This window comes from Atractosteus spatula, chromosome 2 (genome assembly GCF_055471065.1).
Source record: "Atractosteus spatula isolate fAtrSpa1 chromosome 2, fAtrSpa1.hap1, whole genome shotgun sequence".
Taxonomy (NCBI): domain Eukaryota; kingdom Metazoa; phylum Chordata; class Actinopteri; order Semionotiformes; family Lepisosteidae; genus Atractosteus; species Atractosteus spatula.
Window position 1 is genome coordinate 35,166,207 of NC_142707.1, and position 22,532 is coordinate 35,188,738.

A 22,532-nucleotide genomic window follows, 5' to 3' on the forward strand; every position below is an offset into this window, starting at 1 on the left:
GGTCAGGAGAAAGAAATAAAAATTACAAGGGCTTTGAATATCCCTTCATGCATAGTGTGGTCCATTCTTAAAAGGTGGAAGGTGTATTTTAACCACCCAGAGACTGCAGAGACTCTGTATTCTTTACATGGTCATTGGGGAGCCAGAGTCTATCCCAATAAGCAAAGAATGCAAGGCAAGATGGACCCTGGACAGGCAGGTGCAGGTAGCTGGAAAACGAAGCACCCGGCAGAAATCCACATGAACATGAGGAGAAGATAAAAACTCCACACAGATACAGATGCAGCCATTCAAAGTGCGCGGTACAGACACGTACCGGAGGTAATTGGCTATGGCATCGCGCATTGTGGCGCACGATGACGTGCGGTACCGCGGTACGTGATTGGTTGACCGACAGGGGCACTCGTGGTCCGTTGGTCTTTCGTAGAAAGATTTACAGTAAACGTCTTTACTGTGCCCGTTGTAGTATTGAATATTTATATGGAATTTTACCACTGAAGGGAAATCTTAGTAGCTGAGCATAAAAAGAATAGGAGCATACTGTAACGCGTGTGAAGGCCATAAATGATATTAATTTTGGAACATAAACATACAGTATATGGCTGGTCTTGGTATTTTAAAGAAAAAATACACACCAGTATTCCATTTCTCCCTAAACATTTTAAGCATCGAAGTCTTTAACTAACGAGATACTGGAGTCAACAAGCATACTTTTAGAATTTGATTAAAAGGGAATATAATATGGAATCGCGTATCTAAAGAAATTAATAATGATATAATTATATTCATGTACCGCAACACGAGAATAGTACACGCTGTACATTGTCTGTTGATAATGTTTCTGTAGTGCTTTTTCAGCACTCTGCATGTGACCTTGCTGGTGGTGCTGTGGGTTAGGTTCCTGACTCCCATGTCACACAGTGTGTGATCGAATCCTACTGGAACCATGACTTTTTTTTTAACAAACATTTCTTTGAAAAAATGAAACGTTTCCCTTGGTCAGAGATTAAATAAAACCTCACTCGCACCAAACAAATTTATATTTCTAAATATCACAACATGATCGAATTTAAGTTATTTTAATAACAATGAATAGTCACCTATGCGTTACAAAATAAACATTTATATTGATTTGAATTGCGTTTTGATTTAAATCGTAAACGCGTGTTTAAATATATGCGTTTTTTGATTCACAATCAGACAAATGCAACATAAATTGATATCTTTGTCTTCTAAGTATCTTAATAAACTTTCAGCATAGCTTTCTCCCCGTTTAGATTTATTTTTCTTGGGATCTTGGGATCAAACGTGGAAAGATTAGATTGTAATCGTTTTTATTTTTTAAATACATTTTATAAAAGTGTAATCTATGCTAAAAAGTTGTACACCAACTGCTATAAAGATATATATTGTAAAACTTTCAGGTTCGGATAGGACAGACACGAGAACTCAGACTTGCGGAGTTAAAGCAAGTTAAAGCCTTGATTTTATATATCACCTTTAAAAGTGGAATCTCAAAGCAAAGTAAATACCCAACACTGACTGTACCCATCTGTCATGCTAATAAAGCACCTTGAATTGAATTGAATTGAGGGAGAGAGGGGGAGAGGGCGAGCGAGAGAGCCAGGACAGACAGGCAAATAAGATACACTCCACAGACATTCACAACAGCGACATATCATAAAACGTTTGCACATATAGTTAAGTTATTACTTGGTTTTCAAAATGCAATGAAATACAATATTGTTATTGTTGCTGTTATTGTTGTTTTTATCCTGTAAAGCGTTTTGAGAAGCCACCTTTAAAGGCGATATATAAAAGCGCTGATTCTTATGGAATGTGTTCCGCCGGGGATTCAAAAAATTTATTTTTTTTAATTGCGTATCTAAGGAAAATAGCAGTATAACTTTGTTCATGCACAAACAGTGGCATGTTACATTATTAATTTGGGTGTCTCCTCTTGCCAGAAAGCTCTAAATTGCATTTTGAGTGCGGTTTTTGACTTTTTCTAAATTGCAACCCATAAATAAAGCTGATACAGTTTAGACTTATTTTAAACTGTATTACAGCAGCACAATGGACAATGCAACATAAATTGCAAAAATGCACTTGGAATCTGTCCAAGCCCTACTTTGTCAGGCATTTTCTTTTACTGCAACGGACATAAAAACTCCCTTGCTTTTAACAGAGTGTTTCATAATTTCTAACTACGAAAATTATTTAAACTGCGACACTTATCATTCATTCCATTCCATTCCATTATCAGTCTTCCATTTCTCCCTAAACATTTTAAGCATGAAAGTTTTATGAAACGGTACCCAAATATGCGATTGCTGTATAGAATGAATTTTAATTTTAAAAAATTATTTAACACGAAAATTAAGCTGGAAATCTCGCCCCCTTCTACTTTGAAAATACCTGTGAAACCGGTTTAATTCATCACAGCCAGCACTCCTGCAGAGAGGGGGGTTGTACTCGTTAATGTCTTAGCTGGAACACATCATTATATCTCATTTTGTATTTCTATAAAAAAAATCGTTTGCCCAGCCACTATTGTTGTTATTGTTTTTATCCTGTAAAGCGCTTAGATTTACTTAGATTACTTTTTGATACCATCCTTACACAAAGCAGAAACTTCTTGTATTTTCCGATGACATACAAGTGGAAAGATTACAGATTTTAATCATCTTTTTTCTGAAACAAGGAAAATCTGATCATGTTTCTCTATAACAATAATAAAAAACTTTATTTTACATATCACCTTTAAAAGTGGCATCTCAAAACAATACAGTAGATGTAAACCACAGATTACAAAGTAAATACCCAGACAAACGCAAACGCGTTTTTAATAAAATGATTTTATTCATTCAGCAGAGAGAGAGCGTAAAACCTGGGTGTAACAGCTGTTCCTTTTTCTGATCACTCGCTCTCTGGATAAACGTCTCGCCTGTCCTGTTCTTTGTTTTCCTAATTTGCCGATTATGCCTTCTGTGATCCACTCCTGCCCTCACGCCTAAAGAAGACTATTTTAAATTTCTTTGCGCGGTCCATTGTGCAATTATCCCTTGTATGTGCTGTCCTTAAGGTGATATCACATAAAGGTGATATATAAAATAGTGTTTTTTTATTATTGTTATAGAGAAACATGATCAGATTTTCCCCAGTTCAGAAAAAAAGTGTGTTTTTTGATTCACAATCAGACAAATGCAACATAAATTGATATCTTTGTCTTCTAAGTATCTTAATAAACTTTCAGCATAGCTTTCTCCCCGTTTAGATTTATTTTTCTTAACTAGTATACTTTAGATCTTTTTTTCTGAACCGGGTCTGGCTACTTAAGGACATTCATTTTCTTATTCTTAAACCACTCCAGTGTAGTTTTGGCCTTGTGCTTTGGAAAAGTGTCCTGATAAAGGATGTATTTTCCCCCTGTTTTGAAGCAGGTTTTACTTACTAAGATTTGCCAGGATTTTGATCCAGCTACGATCCAATCAGTCTTAAGAAGCTTCACAGCACTATAAAAAAATATTTAAAAAATCCTGCCACCATCATGCATGACAGTAAGTGTTGGCCAATTGATTAATGCACTGTACTGGGTTTGTTTAACATGTAATATTTTGCATTCAGACCAAAAAGTTCCAATTTTGTCTCATCTGGCCACACTTGTATTATCACATAGGTGCTGTGTTGCAAACCCCATGTGGTATTTGAAATGTTTTCTTCTTCAGTTTTTTTTCATTGGGGTGATCAGGATCCCTTTGACCCTAGTCTATTTTCTCCCATCTTGGCCACTAAACTCCATAATCCTTTCAAAATTGCCCATGGCCTCACAGTGGCCTCCCTAACCAATTTAATCTTTAACTGGCTACTCAGTTAGCTGGTACAACATGATCTGTAGAGCGTCTGGGTGTCTTTCACTTAATGATCAACTTCACTATGCTCAAAGAAATATTAAGGGTTTTTTAAATGTTTTATACCCTTATCCTGATCTGTGCCTTTTTTCTTTTGAGTGTGTGGAGGAAGCTGTGTATGTAAGACATATTAAATTGCTGTTTCAAAATGCCACAGCTGCAAGCTATAAAGCAACAAAATGTGAAAACTGTGAAAGGGTCTGAGCTCTTTTGCAAGGCATTGTGTAAAAACTTGTCATGGTGTGACAGATCAATCGGATGACAAAGCTAATGTTGAATTGACTAGAAATGTAACTAGCATGTTTAGACAGAAAGCCCATCTTAGTGTGTGTCAGAGAAACATGAGTGTTCTTACTTCTACTGAATGTGGGAAGCTCATAGATGTCAGGCTTCTCCAAAATGAATTGTTTGTGTCGCTAAAAGGTCGACTGCTCAAGGAGAGTGGGAGTTCAGCCTCAAAAGGGGAAAAACCGACTTGCTCTAATGCAGGGGGTGCATTGAGAAGTGTGATAAGTGTGATCTTAACTTTGCTAAGATTGTTTGTGGTCAAGGCATGTTAGCCATCTGGAGATCATTTAACTTTTGTCACAATTCACTTGTACATACTGTAAAACCCTTTAATTAGGGTAAATATACAGTAGGTCTTCATATAATGAATTACAACGTTTAAGTAGGGCTATATTTATTTTTTATTCGCAATTTACGGGAACAAGAGAGTCAGAGTAGGCAAGCCATAAACTTCCTGTCTTTGATGTCTTTTCAAGTCAGTACAAAGATAGATCACATTGCACACTGGCTTTATTAAAACCATAATTTTATAATATACCCAAGATCAACAGCCAGGTGAAGAACACAATAAATTGCTGGATGTTCAGCAAGGAAAAAAGCAGTTATTTAAACGCCACAGCATAATTATTAAAATTCCAAATAAACATGAGATGTTGTGGTACACAGTAGTCCTCAGCTGATCCAATGATACACAAGTGGATTATTTAAATAGAAGATATGCTTTTTCTTAATTGATCAAACTTCAGATTCAGGTTATTTCACAATATATGTTTAAAATTCTAAGAAATAAAGTAATTCATATTCTTACAGCAAAAGGGCTTTCTGTCTATATCAAGAATGTAAGATTCTATTTTTAACCATATTTTATATTTGCTAATAACTTCACATGGCAGTTGGTCCTCTTTCAAAGAGTATAAAAACCACACAGCTTCTAGTTGTGTGCCTCTTTTTTCCTGCAATCCATCCCCAATCCCCACCATCACCCAGTAAATGTAAAATTCCAAACATGGTAGCACACTGTCAACAACTACAGCTCTACAGAGCTGTCCCCTGCATTTTTTTAGCAAGATTCCTTAAAGAAATGTTTCTGCCTAAGATGCTGTAAAACTTTAAATTAGTTTTAATGAAGCAACTGATTGCTTCAAGAAAGACATTTAGGTGTAGAAACCTTCTAATCCTCACAGACTCCTTTGAAAGTTTTTGAACTTTTTTTTTCTCTTTAGACAGATAAAGTGCACTTTCTTTTAGCTGGGTAAAATCTACGTGAATCTGTCAAAGCATCACACATAAAGCACACATTGGTGCAGAAATGTGATAAAAGGACAAAGAAGCTGCCCTGAATCTATAAACGTCATTGACAACAAAGGTGCTGATGGATATTTGTCATTGTGTTATTTCCTAGGGAGAACGTGCTCTGCCCAGTGTCAGTGGAGCAGTGTCCCTTTGTGCTGGGCCTTGCCGGTGAGAATGGAGAGCTGATCCTGGATGAGTGTGTGCAGGTGTCAGAGGGAACGAAGACTAAAATGAGACATTTGTTCCTGTTCAGCGACGTGCTGGTCATTGCCAAACTGAAGTAAGAAAATCGTTGGTGTACATTTACCTTAGGAAACTAATAATACATTGTATTTTATATAACACCTCTAAAAATGCCATCTCAAAGTGCTTTACAGAGAGAGAAAAGATATCAATAAGTACACAATGAGAGGAGATGGCAGAACTAAACAATTATATTGAAGGTTTGGAATATACTGTATAGGGAAAGCAAAGGGGCAGGGGTTTTACATAACCAGTTATATAAAAATTCTTCTAAAAAAGTCTATATTAGTCGAGTCTAAATCTAAATCAGCTCAGGGAAGGTGACTCTCTGATTCTTAACTGTTTTCTTAAGGTAAGGATTTTCTAAATGATATCAATTATTCTCACCCCTGTTCACAGAGAGCCTCTACAGTATGTAGATGTCTAATTCTAACTTGATGTCTCTTACTGAAGTGACATCACCCCTCTCTGAAATCTTGACATTGTAAAAGTCAGGCATGACAGAGATCCTGGTCATGTGGTGCAGCTGAAATTTCTGTGACTGTAGAGCCACACTCGTCACTGGTACCTTATAAAATTCTGGCCTGGCTGAGGACCCGGTCTTTTTGTGTCACAGAGCGCAGAGCTAATCCTGCAATGATAATAGGATAGGATAATTCCTGCAATGGATCGGTGATCAGTGTCCCCTCAGGAGTGGGAGTCAGGGGCTCTCTAGTCCACTTAAAGCTATGGAAACCAGGATGTGTGCGTCCTGACAACCCGCCATTGATGTTGTATATGACACTACCATTCTTCCAACTTAAAATGAACTTTACTTTACATAACTGTATTTCCTGCATTGTTTATTCTGTAGACTCTAAAAAGAAATTAAAAATTTCAAGGCAAATAACTTGCACTGAAGTGACAGAGAATGCACTACAATAACAATAACCTCACTGCATGTACAGTAGTAACACTAATTTCACAGCACCATGAACCATAAAGTTTTCTAAGCTTTATATCTTTTAGATGGTATTAATGTTTTGATTAAGGAGCATGGCCTTATATTCAAAGTTTTGTTGAAATTCATGAAGGTTAGCATGTTATTGCAAACGTGTTAACCTTTGATAAAAAGAAGACAAATTACAGATTATGACGTGAAACAGGAAAAAAACAAGCAACATTGCTCGTTGGATTATACTGTAGTGGTCTTTCAAGACAAAGATCTCCATCTCTGTCCATCTCCACTAATCATATGTACACTGTTGTATACTGCATACTGTCCAATGGCACAGTGCAGATAATAATATTAGATTTTTACAAAAACATATTGGAAATAAACACATTGTGACAAAATTTGTGACAAAAAATAACAGCTTAATTCCATTTTTTACCTCCATTTTCCCACAGATTTCTTTTTCTGCTCGGCTACAGAAGTAGACATAGGAGGCATTAACCAACAGTGGCTATTTCCAAAAGATCGAAAGTAAATAGTGTAGCTCCCCATGTGCTATTGGCTAATACTACAGGGAACGAGTGAAATTCTGTAAATAGAAATGGGGAAATCCTTCTGTTGCTGAACTGAAGCAACAGGTGACTCAAAAAACTGTCTCGTGTTTTGGCTCAAAGGGGGATTTCTATTGTTTTTAACTGTAATACCCCAGTTTTAACCATATCACTTAGGGTGGAATTTTAAGAATTTCTGAATTAAGGTAAACACCCAAGTTTCAAAAATTTAAAAATAAACTGTTGAAAAAAGTGGGTGTTAATTTTACAAAATTAACATTTTTTCTTTGTTAACAGGAAGTGCTGAATACACAGCTTTAAGAAAAACAAACAATGTGTGGATTTTCCCTACAGTACATATACAGTGCATTTTGGAAATTAAATACTTGTAGAAGAGAGAACGCAGATCCATATTTTATTCTGAATGAAGTTCTGTGCTAATGCCAATGTTAAGAGAGTGACAGGTTCAGTTTAATTTCTAATGAGTGTTCAGAATTAAGGGTAAACCAATTTTCAAGTCAAAGGCTTCTTCTTCTTTTTATGTTAAAGAAGCAGAGCTGCACTAACTCTTATGCCTTAAGAATGACTGAGTGGGCTTCCATAAGCTCTGACTCTGTTGACCAGAGAGCCTGGCAGTGGAATTTCCTCTTGCGTGTTCACCTGCTGTCATAAATACAGTTTGCAAAGATCAAAAAGTTACAGCCACACTGACAAGACCTGACCTCCTTTCCACTGGGTGTCCTGTCAAAAAACTTGTAGGTGTGTTAGTAGGTGGTGAAGCGTGAGCAACAAAAATATGCAGGAAGAGGCTAACTTTTTAAAATTCACAGGTCTAAGAAAACAATAGAGGAATATAAGCATTGTTTAACTTTAAGTAGCACATAAAGAAGCTGGCAACTTTTTTGTTCTGGAGTACATGCAAATTTTTTCATTGTATCACTCTCCACAGAAAACGGTATGATTAAGCTTACTGTTTTTACATCAGAAGTCTCGCAATGACTTACTTTTCAGTTGACGAAAAGTAAATGGGGGATTTTTTCTTCACTTTATGGTTCAGACATTCTCAGAATCAAAGCCAGATAAGTTCATGAATATAATATATATATAATTAAGAAACAGAAGTCTAAATTCTGTATAAATTTAATTTAGTCTACATGTCAACATAACTAAAGTATCCAGTTGTTGAACTCTTAACTAATAAAAACTTCAGATTACACTACCCCAGAATGGAAAATCAAATGAAATTAAAAAATGTTTTCTGCATTTTCCCAACTTACTTTCATGTGCTTTGCAAAATATTATTGTCTTATTATTATGTTGGATATTGAAGAAACTGTAGAGGGATTAGGACAGTGATAATTTTTTAGCTCTGCAGTCCACTTAATCTTGGTACAGTTTTGAGTTAGGGCACTAAAGATCTCAAGGAAATGGAAATAGTTTGTTTCACACACTTACCCCACCATGGGTGGAGATGGCTTCCATTTGCATTTTGCAATTTGCTGTCACTAAATATTAACTTTTACAACAAGAATGGAAACAAATGAACAAATAGAGTCCGTTAAGAACGTCTTCCTCGCATTTGCTACATTCCTATGACTCCTACAAACCTTTGACAGAATTGTTTTCTGTTATCCACCTTGAATGCTCCTAAACCTGATTTCCACTTGTGTTCCTTGGTCTATGTTCCTATGGTTATGTATTGTATAGTTCAAGAATGTGATGGGCCAACACAAATCCCTAGATCATGGAGTTTCTAGTTCAATACCATCTATTTTGATATATGATCTGCAAGTTCCTGCTAAATTTTGCACCTGTCCATATTTAAGCCATGGTCTGGGTGTTTCTGCTGAGTCTGAAGTATTAATTCAGAGTACCCTGGGGATCTGTATTTACTCTACCTGAAGCCCTCTTCATTGAAATACATTATTGTTTCAAGGCTTACTTTTCTATCCTTGCATTTTAATGGCTGTTGTTCTTCAGACCCTTGGTAATATAGGTAGTGTAGAAATGAGATCATTCTAACACATGTAGCCTTAAATATATTATGTTAGCTACAAAATTAGTAGTGTCTTGGTTCTGCACTTCAAAATTGTTAGGTCTTCCAAATTTGAATGGATTATGGCTGCAGCACAAGTAGGTCCGATTTACAATTCTTAACAATAAGCGGAGCAAAGAATCAGATGATAACATATAAAATCCACAAGAGTAACCTAACACTGGAAAAAGACATTTCAATTTTGAAATTCAACTGACTGAGCAGAGGAGACTACTACAGTGATTTGAAAGAATGTACTATAAAAATGGTTAGCTCTCTAATCAATGTCTTTACCAAGAAGCACTGTTTTGGTGACCTCATCTATGTAGTGCCAAAAAGTTAAGAGCAGGAAAAGCACTGAAGAGTGCTGACACTTTCTGTTTTGTTTTGGGAAGTAACAGCTCTTCCTTCTATCGCATGTCGGATCCAGTTTGTCTTGTAAAGCTCTTATGCTCTTCTGTCTTTTGGCTAACCTCCTACACTGATTGTCACATGTGGGAAGGCCTCAAAGAAACACTATTACTCATGCGTGGATTTATTTAGCTCAACATAGGTCTTTCTGTTGAGGAAAGTACAAATCGCATATCTTGTTGTTCACTATTACTAAAGTATTTGCATCGAAAGCAGGCTTGTGATGGAATCTTTCCTGGGAGCTCATTTATTTCAGTGAAGAATAACTGTGGCTTAAGAGGAAAATGGCCACAGTTAATCTGAAGGTATTAGCCGTTTGAAAACAAAACAAAAATTCTTAGAAGCTTATTTTGTAAAGTCCTAACATGAGAAGCAATGATAAAACTAATTTTAATTAATTGCTTAACCATCACAGTAACATCTTGGATTTGATGGTTTACAATATTAGTCAGCTCAAAGGCTGCAGGGTCTTCTTAATTCTGTTCCTCTTTAACTCTCAATCAGATTACTGTAGGCATTTGTATTTATCTTTTTCCCCTAGTGTAAGTGTGAGAACTGCAAATGTATGCAGCACTTAAAACCTGCTTGTGTAAAAAAGTAAATTAATGTGGAATGAAAGATTTTTTTTAAAAAGAACAACAATATAATGTAGTGAAAATTATACTAAAAGGTTACAACAATTAACAAAGCTTGCTATCTTAAGAGGGTGGTGCAGTAGTTAGCATTGCTTACTACCTTGCTGTGCTGGGGTCCAGGGTTCAATTCTGGACCCTGGGATGCTGTCTGCATGTGTGTTCTCTTTTTATTGAGTGCTCCGGTTTCCTCTCACAGTACAAAGACACTCTGGTAGGTTAATTGGCTTCTGGGAAAATTGCCCTTGGTGTGAGTGAGCGCATGTTTCTGTTTATGTCTGTGTGTGCCCTGTGATGGACTGGTGTCCCATCCAGGGTGAATCCACCATCACCCTGAATTGGGAAAAGTGGTCAGAAAATGGATGGACAGATGCTATATTAAGGGAACTTTTAAAGTTATGGTCAGAAGTAAATAGACAATTTAAAGCAAATATTTTTTTAAAACAAAATTATTCAAGCTGTAACTTCAATATCTACAGTATCTATGCAAGGCAAGAAATAGAAGTTGTTGTTTAATTTTAAATATCAGCCTATGGTATTAATTTCCATTCATTCTGTAAAATTTAGACTGAGAAATGAGAACGTCCATCATCAGCTCAAAATGGTTCACAGACATATAGATCCACAATAGAAGGTGGGCAATTCTTTTGATGTCAAACCACAGAGAGCACAATGTCAGGTATTCAAAATCCTAAAATGAACTGACTAAGTCAACTCAGGGGTCTTAACAAAGAATTCAGCAGTGCAAATTGTATTTGAAATGAGACCCTTTCCTGATTCAAATATAAATGTCAGAACCGTTTCCATCACTAGAGTGTGGGAAACCCCTGCTGTACTCTTGTTTTGTTCCTGTTTTCTGTGCTTATACCAACACATCCCAATTGTCTGCAAACTTTCCTTCAATTCAAAGTACTGAAGTATAATAAATTGTAAAGCTGTTATCCCTGTGATTGGATAGCCCTTATCTTTTCCATCTTCTGGTTACTGAATGAACTCTACTGTATATCAACTATTCCGAGACTCAATGGTGAACTTTATGCCACATATAGAAACAACACAGTTGTACAGAGATACTGAGCTTAAGGAAATGGACTCTTAAATGCCATGCTAGCATAACATCATCATCAACAACTTAGGACGTGAACTATGTGGAGAAGAAGTGACAAGTGACAAACAGAGGTTTTTTATTTCCATGCAGATCCAATACAAGCTACAGGCTGAAGCACAGAGTACACCTTAGTGAGCTCTGGCTGGCCTCAAGTGAGGAGAAGACTGATGCTGTCGTCTTTAACCCAAGAACTGCCTTTCTTATTGCCTGGCCAAGCAATTTCTGTGTTATTTCATTCAGGTAAGAACCACAATCTCACATGTAAACTAATCAAATATTACAATTTCAGTTATAATTGCATAAAGTGCCCTTTTAAAATCCATAGAATGCTTTTAATAGTACATCAATAGGAATTGTTCTGCACACTTGTGATATTGATTTACAGTTCATCTGTGACTAATGTATACGTTTATCTTCTTGACATTTTCTTTTTCAGTGGTGTGCGTCATTTATTGTAATTACATTTTTCTAGCAAAAAAAAACAGTATCAAGTGTTAATAACAAATGTCAGTGTAATTTCAATGATCTGTACATTTTTTCACAACTAAATGTGAACGTATTTGGACTTTTGAACCTTTTTCAACATCACCTTCAGGTTCAGGGTAATGGAATTTACTTGATACAACTGCGGCAATTCAATGGGATGTTTTAGAAGAAACAGGAACAGCTTCAAACCTCAAAGGAGAAATGAAACTGGAATCGCATTTGAGCTATCACAAGACCACAGCAGCTAATTCAAGAAATGCAGAGCATACCGTTTAATTTTTTGTCTCGAGATCTGTCCCTGGGCAATTAATTTGAGGAGGAAAATTGAAAATGCTTACTAGCGCCACAGACTGGTTCACACATGCTTACAGAATCTACATCATGAACAATGGTGCCTCCAATCTCTTAAAAAGGACAAAACGCTTACTGTCCCTAATAACAATAGTGTCTGTGCAACAGAAACAAAAGAAGCTAAAACAAAAACTCTAAGCAGCTGGTTTGCTAATGATTACATATGATCACTAATCCTTTTTATGTTCTTTTACTATGGTATAATAGAGGTAATAGACTGATCTGTGAAACTGTGATAAATACTTTCAGTGTGAGCAAGAGCTAGGCAAATGTACAGTATTAGATATATAAATGTGTTGGTCTCAAACTGGATATTTTGTCCTACTTTTCTCCAACTTGCTGGATATCACACTCTTGTTTCTTGTTTCAGCAATGTCATTAAACAACAATTACCCAACTTGTACTCACATCCTCATATGATCAGTGAGGCTGCACTTGCCTATATTGTTATTTACATACTGTACATCATGTGCTGATCTGTTTAAACTAATTGGATGGAAATATTTTACTACTTTAAGGCTTTGAATACATGCAATTTCAGTCATGGGTGATATATTAGTACAGCTTCACTACCTTTCAGGGATTGCATTCTAAAAAGATCTTTACATAGAGTACTTCAAAAAGCAGATACACTGAAATGTTTGTTTAGACTGATTGGTATCACACACTGGCAGAGCCCAGAATTGAATACTAAGTTTTGGCAAAGATATTAAGCTGAATGCTTAAATTAATATCTTTCAGTTTAAAGGCATATGTAAAATAGTGTCCTGTCTCATAACAGAGTCATATGGTCTTCCTGCATGTCACTGCACTGTGATATTTCCATCTATTCATTTTCTAAGTCTTCATCAAATTCAGGGCTGAGGGGGAGCCTTACCCAAAAAGCAGCAGATGCAAAGCAGGGTATTCTATGGATGTGATGTCAGTCCATCACAAGGCATGCGCGCACACACGCACGCACGCACGCACGCACGCACGCACGCACACACACCAGGGCCAATTAACATACCAGTATGTATTTGGACTGGGAGGAAACTGGATCCCCCAGAGAAAACCCACAAAAACACAGGAAGAACTTATAAACTCCATGCAGATAGTACCCCAGGTCCAGAATTTCACACTGGGCCCCAAAGCTGAGAGGCAGCATTGCTAACCACTGCACCACCATACCATCCAAGGTTTCAGGAACTTCTGGTCCAGAGGCAAGAGTGACACCATCTCCCATCCCAGTACTGATAACACACCTTGCTAAGTTTCTGAGACCTGAGCTCAAGCTAGAAGTTGATAACTGCTGTCCAACTAAAAAAATATCCTGAGGTCTTAGGGAAAGAAGAAAGGACAATCAGCAAGAGTTCACTCTTTTAAATACATTTTGGCATGACTTTCTAGCATGTCAAAAACTATAAATGTGATATGGCAGTCTGTTCAATTCATTTCATCTCAGTGTGTTAAAGGCTAGAAAAGCAATGGGATTCCTGAGCAGCAGGAACAGGGACTGACTTCAGAAGAGTGCCTTGATTTCTAAGAGTAATAGGAGAGACAACTGGACAGCCTCCCTCTCCATTATCTCTCCTTTTAATGGTGATGATTATGTTTTAAGTAGGTACTCAAATACGTCTATAAAAATGGTTGCTCTTTGATTTCTTCCTGTTTTTAAAATTAGCTATGTTAGCCAGATGAATATCAGGAAGTGCTTCATCACAGAAAGTGTAGCTCCATTGAACAAATGCAATCATTCATGCATTAACTCTACATAAAACTTACAGTTAAGACTTGCATGTTCATGATTTCATTCTTATCTTTTACCTTTTAGATTACTTATTTTCAATGAATCATTCTTAATGGGTTTTAACAAGGGTGTCTTTAACCTGGTGCTTTTTGAACAAGCAACAGTGGCAAAGAATAGCAGCACTGTCTTATACAGAGTATTTAGATTTAAAACTCTAAGTAACAGAAGAGTAACAAGAGAAGAAAGTACCAGCTGTGCTAAGGCATGTGGTAGGTTTTCACAAGAATCACAAGAAGGTTTTAGAGTCATTGCAGTTCTGGATTTGATAACACTTATTAAATGTGCAAATGATACATAAAAAGAAGGAGTAGATACTGTAAAACAGAATTTGAGAAAATACTTAATAATGTAGACACTAACAAAGACTAGGCTGATATTTGGTAAATTAATTTGTATAATTGACCGGTGCAAAGTATGATAACTTTAAAAAAATATGCACTATACAGTATAAGTTACATGAGAGAGGAAATTATTTACATGAAGAGTGGTGGTAGTTCAAAACGCACCCACCGGGTAGAGTTGCTGAATCGCACACTTAGACATTCTCTTGCTCCTGAATTGTTTCATCTGCAACCAAATTTTAATGCCACAAGTATAACACAGGGCAGAGACACACTGTAAAGCTCTTGTGAAGGCCTCCCTTGGCTGCATGGGCATACAAACTGTCTATAAAATTTGACTCTAAAGGTCTTTACCTAAGAGCAACCAAGATTATCTTAGATTAACTTCTTCTTTTGCTCACATCCTCACAAACCAATGCTACAAACCAAGGTTCTCACGAGAAAATCTTAACATTATTGTGAGTGCATACTAATTTTGTCATTTTACAAATGATCAGCAACAATACAATGCAGTATTCAGCTGGGAAAAACAACACAATTCAAATGTTGTTTCTACCCATCTTAACACATTAAGGCTAATGAGCAGTTTGTAGCATATACCTGATTACAGTGTGGTGTATTTATCTGGTCTCACCTCGCTGTGGCCAACCAGGTGATGCAGAGTTAAGACAAAACAGCACGATATGTCACTGTTTCCACACGTCACAGCCTAAAAGTAAAATGAGATGGCTGCCCAATAAGGAAATGGGAAGTCTAGGTGTTTTCAGTGAGAGTCCGTGATGCTGCTTCCTGTCTCCATTACTCTGAGAATTTCCACCACCCCCACCTCCTCCCTTAATACAGCGCGCCTTGAGCCTCCTCTGTTTAGTGTGTCTCTGCTTCTGCTGTGGAATAGTAACTGAAATCATGCTGTTTTCTCACCTGCAGCTGCCCTGAGGTGAAAGAACGCTGGTTAGATACTCTTCACTGGTAAGTCCTGTCTTGTGTCTCAGTACGATGTTTTTAACAGTTGACCAATAAGTCAATTCAATGCTATAAAGTAGTGTTATAATTAAAAAATGTTATAAACTAGAGAAGCATTTCTGTCTTTTTTAACTTTTCGACACACAACTGATTTTCCTTATTTTCTTAGGGTTGTCCATTAAGATTTATTATGTATAAGTCAACTGAAAGTTACCCTCAAATACGAGAAGGTTTTCTTTTTAAAGTACACTTTAAGTACATATTTTTAATGCAGGTTCTCCATACCAATTCAATATGGGAAATGAACAGTAGAGTTGTATTACAGATTAAATAATTGTTAACTATAGTAACAAATTACAAATTATTTTTTATTTGTATCTGTGATATTGGTAGTATCACTGTTTCTGTGCAAATTGTCACACCAAAACATACTCACTCCCACATATCAACCCACATGTTTAGTGCAGTTATCATTTTGTGTGCTCACCTGTTCCATTTGTAAACTTGAGCCACCTACAGTATAATAAGTAAGACAGGGACCAAGTAAAAAAAAAGTATACTAATTATTAATCAACCTCGCTGAGATTTTTCTGTAAAGCAATTTACATTTTCACCCATTTACACAGTAGCATATTTTACCAGAGCTATTACGGTGAAGTATCTTTCTCAAGGATGCCACAGCTCTTTCTCACCTGTAAATTGGACCCACAAATTCTAACTACAAGCACAGAATTTTAACCGCTGCTCCAAACTAATATCTTACAGACACTCACACATCTTGTCATGCTTTACACATGGCTTTCAGTATGCTGAGGATTATGCAGTGAATGACTGAAGTATTCCAATGTTGTCTTAGGAAAATTAAAGAAGCAAAGGACAACAAAGTTCTCAGGGGACAAACAACAAATATCCTCATGAAGGTCTTAAGTGGCAGCACTGCAGTAAGTTCCCACATTCTCCTTCAGTCATATCCCTCTATTTCAAATGTGAGATTTGTTTCTAAAACTGTCATGGAGCTTAGATATGTCGGCTTATCTTCTTTTTTTTGGTTTGTTTTTTTAGTTTAAAACACTAAGTGGTGGCAATATGGATTCACTCATCGAATCGGGTTTGGATGTAAGTATTTTTTCCCATATTTACTGTAACAAATGATACACTGGCCTTGATTTAGTTTTGTTTAGTGATAGATTTGATAGCTAAGAGAGAACCTTGGCACCATATACTATGACTGCACGAGCATGTACTGCATTAAATGATCGTGTAAAAGCAAGATTATCAGAAAAAACTGTTTTACAGGTTCTTTTGGAACTCTTGTCTTGTGTGAATAGGCTGCGAGAAACAGCTTGAACGTAGAGTATCACGTGGGGGCAGCATGCAGACTGAAAAAAGGAGAATTAGCAGAGTCTCAGTTAGCAGCTCATGTCTCGTTCTCATACATGGGGCGTGGTGTGCCTTGCTGTTCTCAGTGTCCTGACCACATGTGTTCATCTCCAGGGTGATGCCAAAACATGCCACTCGCCAACACCATGTGACATGGAGGATGGAACATGCCAAACGATTGGTGAGTTCAAAATTTTCAGATCCTGTCTGTGGCCACGTTTGTGGTTAAGCCCTCCACAGCATTATATACATTTTTGAAAAAACATAGACATAGCTTTGTATTGAAGATATTATAAAAAACACAACAAACAAAACAAGCAACATAAAACAAGACCTTGTGCTTATACATGTTGTCACTCATGTTTTGATCAACCAGTAAAATTCTGAAACTGGATTTTGTAGCTTTAATTTATTCGAAAAAAAACATTGTTTAGCTTGGAGGCCCAGCTGTTCAGCTTTGCTATGCAGCTTCAATAATATGCACATGGTACAACTATTTCCCTTGTAATTTGAAGCGATTTTGTCCGGTACTGTGGAAGCTCCAGGCATGGCTCCCACTGAAAACACTAACTAGATAAATGTATGAAATGCACTGTCAGTATGCTTTAAACAACTAACATTTTGTTCTGTGTTTTAAAGCAGAAAACAACAAGAAAAGGAAGAAGGTTTTGAATTGGCCCTTTCAAAGGAGGAGTTCTACACTGTCCAACTCTTCCAATCGTTCAGACTCTGACCAGAACATCCCTGTGTTTGGACGGCAGTTGTCTGACATCTGTGCTGAAGATGAGAAACCTCCCAAGCCCATCATGGTATGTATTCTCTGCAACAGTAATGTCATTGCTTTCTGACAGAAGCTGACTTCTGTGAGGGGTGTTTATGGACCAATGTGCACTTGTCTCGACTGTATCCATTATGTACTGTATTAGCGTGTTTGATGATTTACACAAAGCAGATTCACTGGTGAATTCTTTATCTCACGTGATTTTCTTTTGCTTAATTTTTAGGACATTCTCACTCTGCTACTGCAGAAAGGCACCACCACTGAGGGCATTTTCAGGAAAGCTGGGAATGCCAAAGCTTGCAAAGAGATCAAAGAGCAGCTAAATGCTGGAACAGAGATTGACTTGGAGCCAAAGCCAATAATACTACTTGCTGCTGTCTTGAAGGTAAAAATAAATCACTTACTCTTCTTTATGCAACAGTACAGTATTAAGAAAAAGGATCCCTTTCGCATTTTACAATCCTTGCTAAACCTCTTAGCAGTTGTAAATTACACCATTACCCAAAGACAGAACATAAGTAACATACAGCAATTATTTACATTTAGTGGAATCACCACTGAATGATGTTCTACAGCACATTTTATCTTTCACTAAGTAATAAATAATAGACAAATGACACTGTTATGTCAGTTCTGTTATTTTTTTTTACCTTTTACCAAGTTACATGATTTGAAATGCATGCATTGATTGTAGGATTTCCTGAGACACATCCCGAATGGCCTACTGTGGACAGAACTGTATCCCTCCTGGATGGCAGCTGTAGAGAAGAACAGTGTTGAAGAGAAACATGAAGAACTAAAACTGTAAGTGTGAAATGTCAAGTGGGATCAAATAGAAATGTCACTCACACAGTAATTAATTAATTGCTTACACTTATATAGCACTTTTCTGGACACTCCACTCAAAGCACTTTACAGGTAATGGGGACTCCCCCCAACCACCACCAATGTGAGCATCCACCTGGATGATGCGACGGCAGCCATAGTGCGCCAGAACGCTCACCCCACATCAGCTATCAGTGGGGAGGAGAGCAGAGTAATGAAACCAATTCATAGATAGGGATTATTAGGAGGCCATGATTGGTAAGGGCCAATGGGAAATTTGGCCAGGACGCCAGGGTTACACCCCTACTCTTTTCGAGAAACGCCCTGGGATTTTTAATGACCACAGAGATTCAGGACCTCAGTTTTACGTCTCATCCGAAGGACAGCGCCTGTTCACAGTATAGTGTCCCCGTCACTATACTGGGGCATTAGGACCCACATGGACTGCAGGGTGAGCGCCCCCTGTTGGCCCCACTAACACCTCTTCTAGCAGCAACCTTAGTTTTTCCCAGGAGGTCTCCCATCCAGGTACTGACCAGGCTCACACCTGCTTAGCTTCAGTGGGCTGCCAGTTGTGAGTTGCAGGGTGATATGGCTGCTGGCAGTAATCAAAACCCTCTGGGTCTATACGTATTCTAATAAGTTCTATTTGTAGACTTGGGGTTAACAGACAGACAGGGGCTTTACAATGGATTTTTCAAGACTGACTAAATTAGGAAGTGCAGTACTTCAGTGAAGACCTAGCGTTCCTCTTTCTTTGGTGTTTCTGTAAAAAAAAGAGGAAGTTGCACGGAACACGATGCAGCTGACTTACTTTTTGTTTTGTTTCATCTCCTAGGGTTGCAGCCAAACTCCCGGGGCCCAACATTGTTCTGCTGCAGCATCTTCTATGTGTGCTCTACCACATCAGTAAGAATGCAGGGATCAATAGGATGGACGCTAAAAACCTGGCAGTTTGCATCGCACCCAACATGCTGCTAGACAGCAACTTGCCCCTTCAAGCCCAGAAAGAGATGACAGAAAAGGTGAGTGACTGTGCTGTGCAAGACAACCGGAAGATGGCCTTGTGTTAAAGAAGTTGCTTAGGTTGCAGACCCACACAAAAGCTGTCAGTAAAAGCTGTCAAAAGATACTTGGAAGCTGTGGAATTCATCCTAGACTAATATTAACAGTAAGAGTCCATATTGAGATCTTAACAAGAGAGCGAAAGTGCTCGTTTCATTATAAGAGTTTCAATGCTTTAAAAAGTTTTCTTCAATATGGCATAGACTTTTTTAATTGTGCTAGATGGAAAAACCTTTTTAAAATACAATATTAATTTCAAGGACAATTACATAGAACAGCATCAGGTACATTCCAATTATTGCTGTTTTGTTTTAGCCAGTAAGTGACTTTGCTGAAGGCTAATGGCTGTTTGCTGTAATTTTATTTCTCACAGGTAACAACCCTGACTCAGTTTATGATTGCGAACTGCTGTGAAATATTTGGAGAACACATCTTGTCACTTCTCGGGGACCCTGAAGAGGAGTTGGCTGACAACTCAGGTAAAATTGACTGCTGCCACTACTGTTCTGTAGGTCAGACTACAGCTTCATTCATTTAGTTATATTTAGCTTAATATAAAACACATTGTTTAAACATGTAAAGACACGAACCGACAATGATTCAAGTCTTAAAAAAAGTACAGCTCAATCTTTTTTTCTAATTTGTCTGTTTTAAAACTGAGATTTCTGTTTCATATACAGTACATTGCATGATGGATGGTTTAATATATATTCTAGGAAGAAAAAAATAAATGTAAGTAACCTTGACCAACTCTATATTAAATCAATTTTTTTCCCTTCAGATACGCTATCATCACACCAGCATGACTCTGCATATGACAGCACTGATGCAGACGGAGACCTTGGGGACCATGCTAGGAAGCAACTATCAGAGAGGGGTGAGGAGGATGACCAGGAGCAGACTTCTGCCAGCCCTCTCTCTTCAGTCTGTGAAGATGAGAGAACAGCCATTGGATCTTGTCCTGCACAACTCAAGAGGTTTAACAGAAGGTGTTCAGAGCCTAATATTCTCCCTTCTGGAGGACTAAAGACTCACAAACTGGCCAGGAGTCATGATGACTTCTCAATGGAAAGAGATGATCTCAGCTTTGAGGACCAGCCCCTTAAAAAACAGAACTCTGATGATTCCTTTCTTATGCATCATTCTGGGGACAGAAGACCACTGTCCTGCTTGAAGTTAAGCAGCAGCTTGACTATGGAACTGTGCAAGACACCTTCCTCAAAAGGTTCTTCTACTTGCTCCTTGGAAAGCTCCTTCTCCACAGTTTCTGAGAACTCTGTATTCACCAGCTCGCCACTGGCATCCCCATCCATCCCCAAGAAGTCTTTCTTCTCCAGGCACCAGTCTTTCTCTGCCAAGGCTGCTGAGGACAGCGAGAAGATCGAAAAAGACCCTAAGAAACATTCCCAGTCCTTTTGTGTGAGGAATGAAAAAAAGCCCCTTTTCAAGGCCAAGAGCTGGGGCCCTTCCAACTTCAACAGGAGCAGTCTCAAGAGAGACTCTCAGAAGGAAAACCAGTTTTCTTGTGACACTCTCCAAGAGGACTCCCAAAATGAAGCCGAACCTGCAGACCCACAGCCCCAGTCTCGCATGGTGTCACCCAGTGCAGTGTTTCGACATGTCGACAGCAGAAAACCTAGCAATCCCCCAACTTATGAGCAGGCTATTCAAAGTGGAACCACCCCTGCTCCCCCTGAATACAAGTCTCTGACAGTTCAGGATGCTAGAAGGAAGATGTCCATAAACAGAAGGCCCTCTTCAGTAACTGAGGAACTCCTTTATCCATGTTCCATCAACGGGTTCAGTGACTGCTATACACAGGGAAAAGACAGTGAGGATCATGGGCCTGTTGTAACTGAACACACAAGCACTTTCCGTCAGAGAGCCATGTCTGAATCCATATCAAGAACTAGACTTGAGAGAGTCAGCCGCAGATGTAGCCAGCCATTATTTGAGGAGATTTCCTATGCAAAAGAATCCTATGTTTAAATACCCTACTTTCATTTTGTATGCACTGTAAATGTTTATCTTGCGTGGAATGGTTTAGTTGAAATCATTATACTATATGATGAAAACCTGAAGCCTGAATGCTATCCTATCATTTAAACTACTTGTAAAAAAGAAAACCTTATAGACACCTAAAAGCTATGTAAATAAACAAAATATATGCACATAATAACTATACTGTATATCATCAATCTAACTGTATTGAATGTTGTATTTTTTAAACAGTATTTTTTGTTTGGTTTAGTATAATGTGTACAATTTAACTGTATGTATATATGTACTTAAATACACAGGATATATATATATATGTTTGTTTGTCAACTACAACGTCTTTACTTCCACTACAATAAAGCACTTTCTTTTTTAATTCTATAATGATTTGTCATTTATGGGGAATGAATGCCATTAAGTAGTTCCTGCAACACAGAAAATTCACAGGAGGGAACTGTTGCTATGGTCGGTGTGTAGAATATTTTTTCAACCATGATGGTAAAGGTTTGTGCAGAGAAAATGTAATGACAAAGTCTTGCAATACATTTTAATTAATAATCTGTCCCAATTTTCCCATAAAACAACTTTTTGAATATTTCTGTCTGTTCTACCTATTCAAAGAAAGGAAAGTAAAGTGTTTTTGGTTTGTTATTCCAACAATGCCCAAGCAGGAAAACATTGTCTGTAAATTCATGATTTTCCTATTTTCAACTTAATGGAAATTTTACTTCAAGCATATTATCACCATAATTTTAATGTATTTTTATTTTTAATAATTTGCTGTAGTACCTTAAAGTGAGTGTTTATTTTAGGATTGTCTCAATTATAATGAGTTTACAACCTTTTTGATCAAATATAGATTTGCATTTACACCTGATAAAAAGACCATCATTTGGCCTTAATTTGGCTCTAATTTAAATCCAGATTGATCTTTCCTTAATAAACTTGGCAGTATGTGCAAGATTTAGCCTTGGCAAACCCCAGCTTGGCATTAAAGAAAGGTTATCAACCCAACAGCATTGTGGATTTGTCAAAATGAAACTAGTTGTGTAGGTTAGAAGCACTGCAATAATAACACCTGTGGCTAACCACTGTTTTTGTGGAGATGTGTTCCCAGTCCAACACAAGAAGTATTCGGACTAGCTCA

At 37.5% G+C, this 22,532-nt stretch overlaps 1 protein-coding gene across 1 annotated transcript; it reads left to right on the top strand.

Moving 5' to 3' along the window:
* Positions 1–331: 331 nt before the first annotated feature.
* Positions 332–21,764, top strand: tagapb (T cell activation RhoGTPase activating protein b). The gene is made up of 13 exons (XM_088935965.1): positions 332–366; positions 5,602–5,772; positions 11,497–11,646; positions 15,301–15,342; positions 16,193–16,277; positions 16,399–16,452; positions 16,831–16,897; positions 17,356–17,525; positions 17,721–17,882; positions 18,192–18,301; positions 19,161–19,347; positions 19,761–19,866; positions 20,169–21,764. Exons 1-13 carry the CDS (start codon positions 332–334, stop codon positions 21,374–21,376), a joined length of 2,547 nt encoding a protein of 848 aa, XP_088792091.1. The 3' UTR covers positions 21,377–21,764.
* Positions 21,765–22,532: the final 768 nt, after the last annotated feature.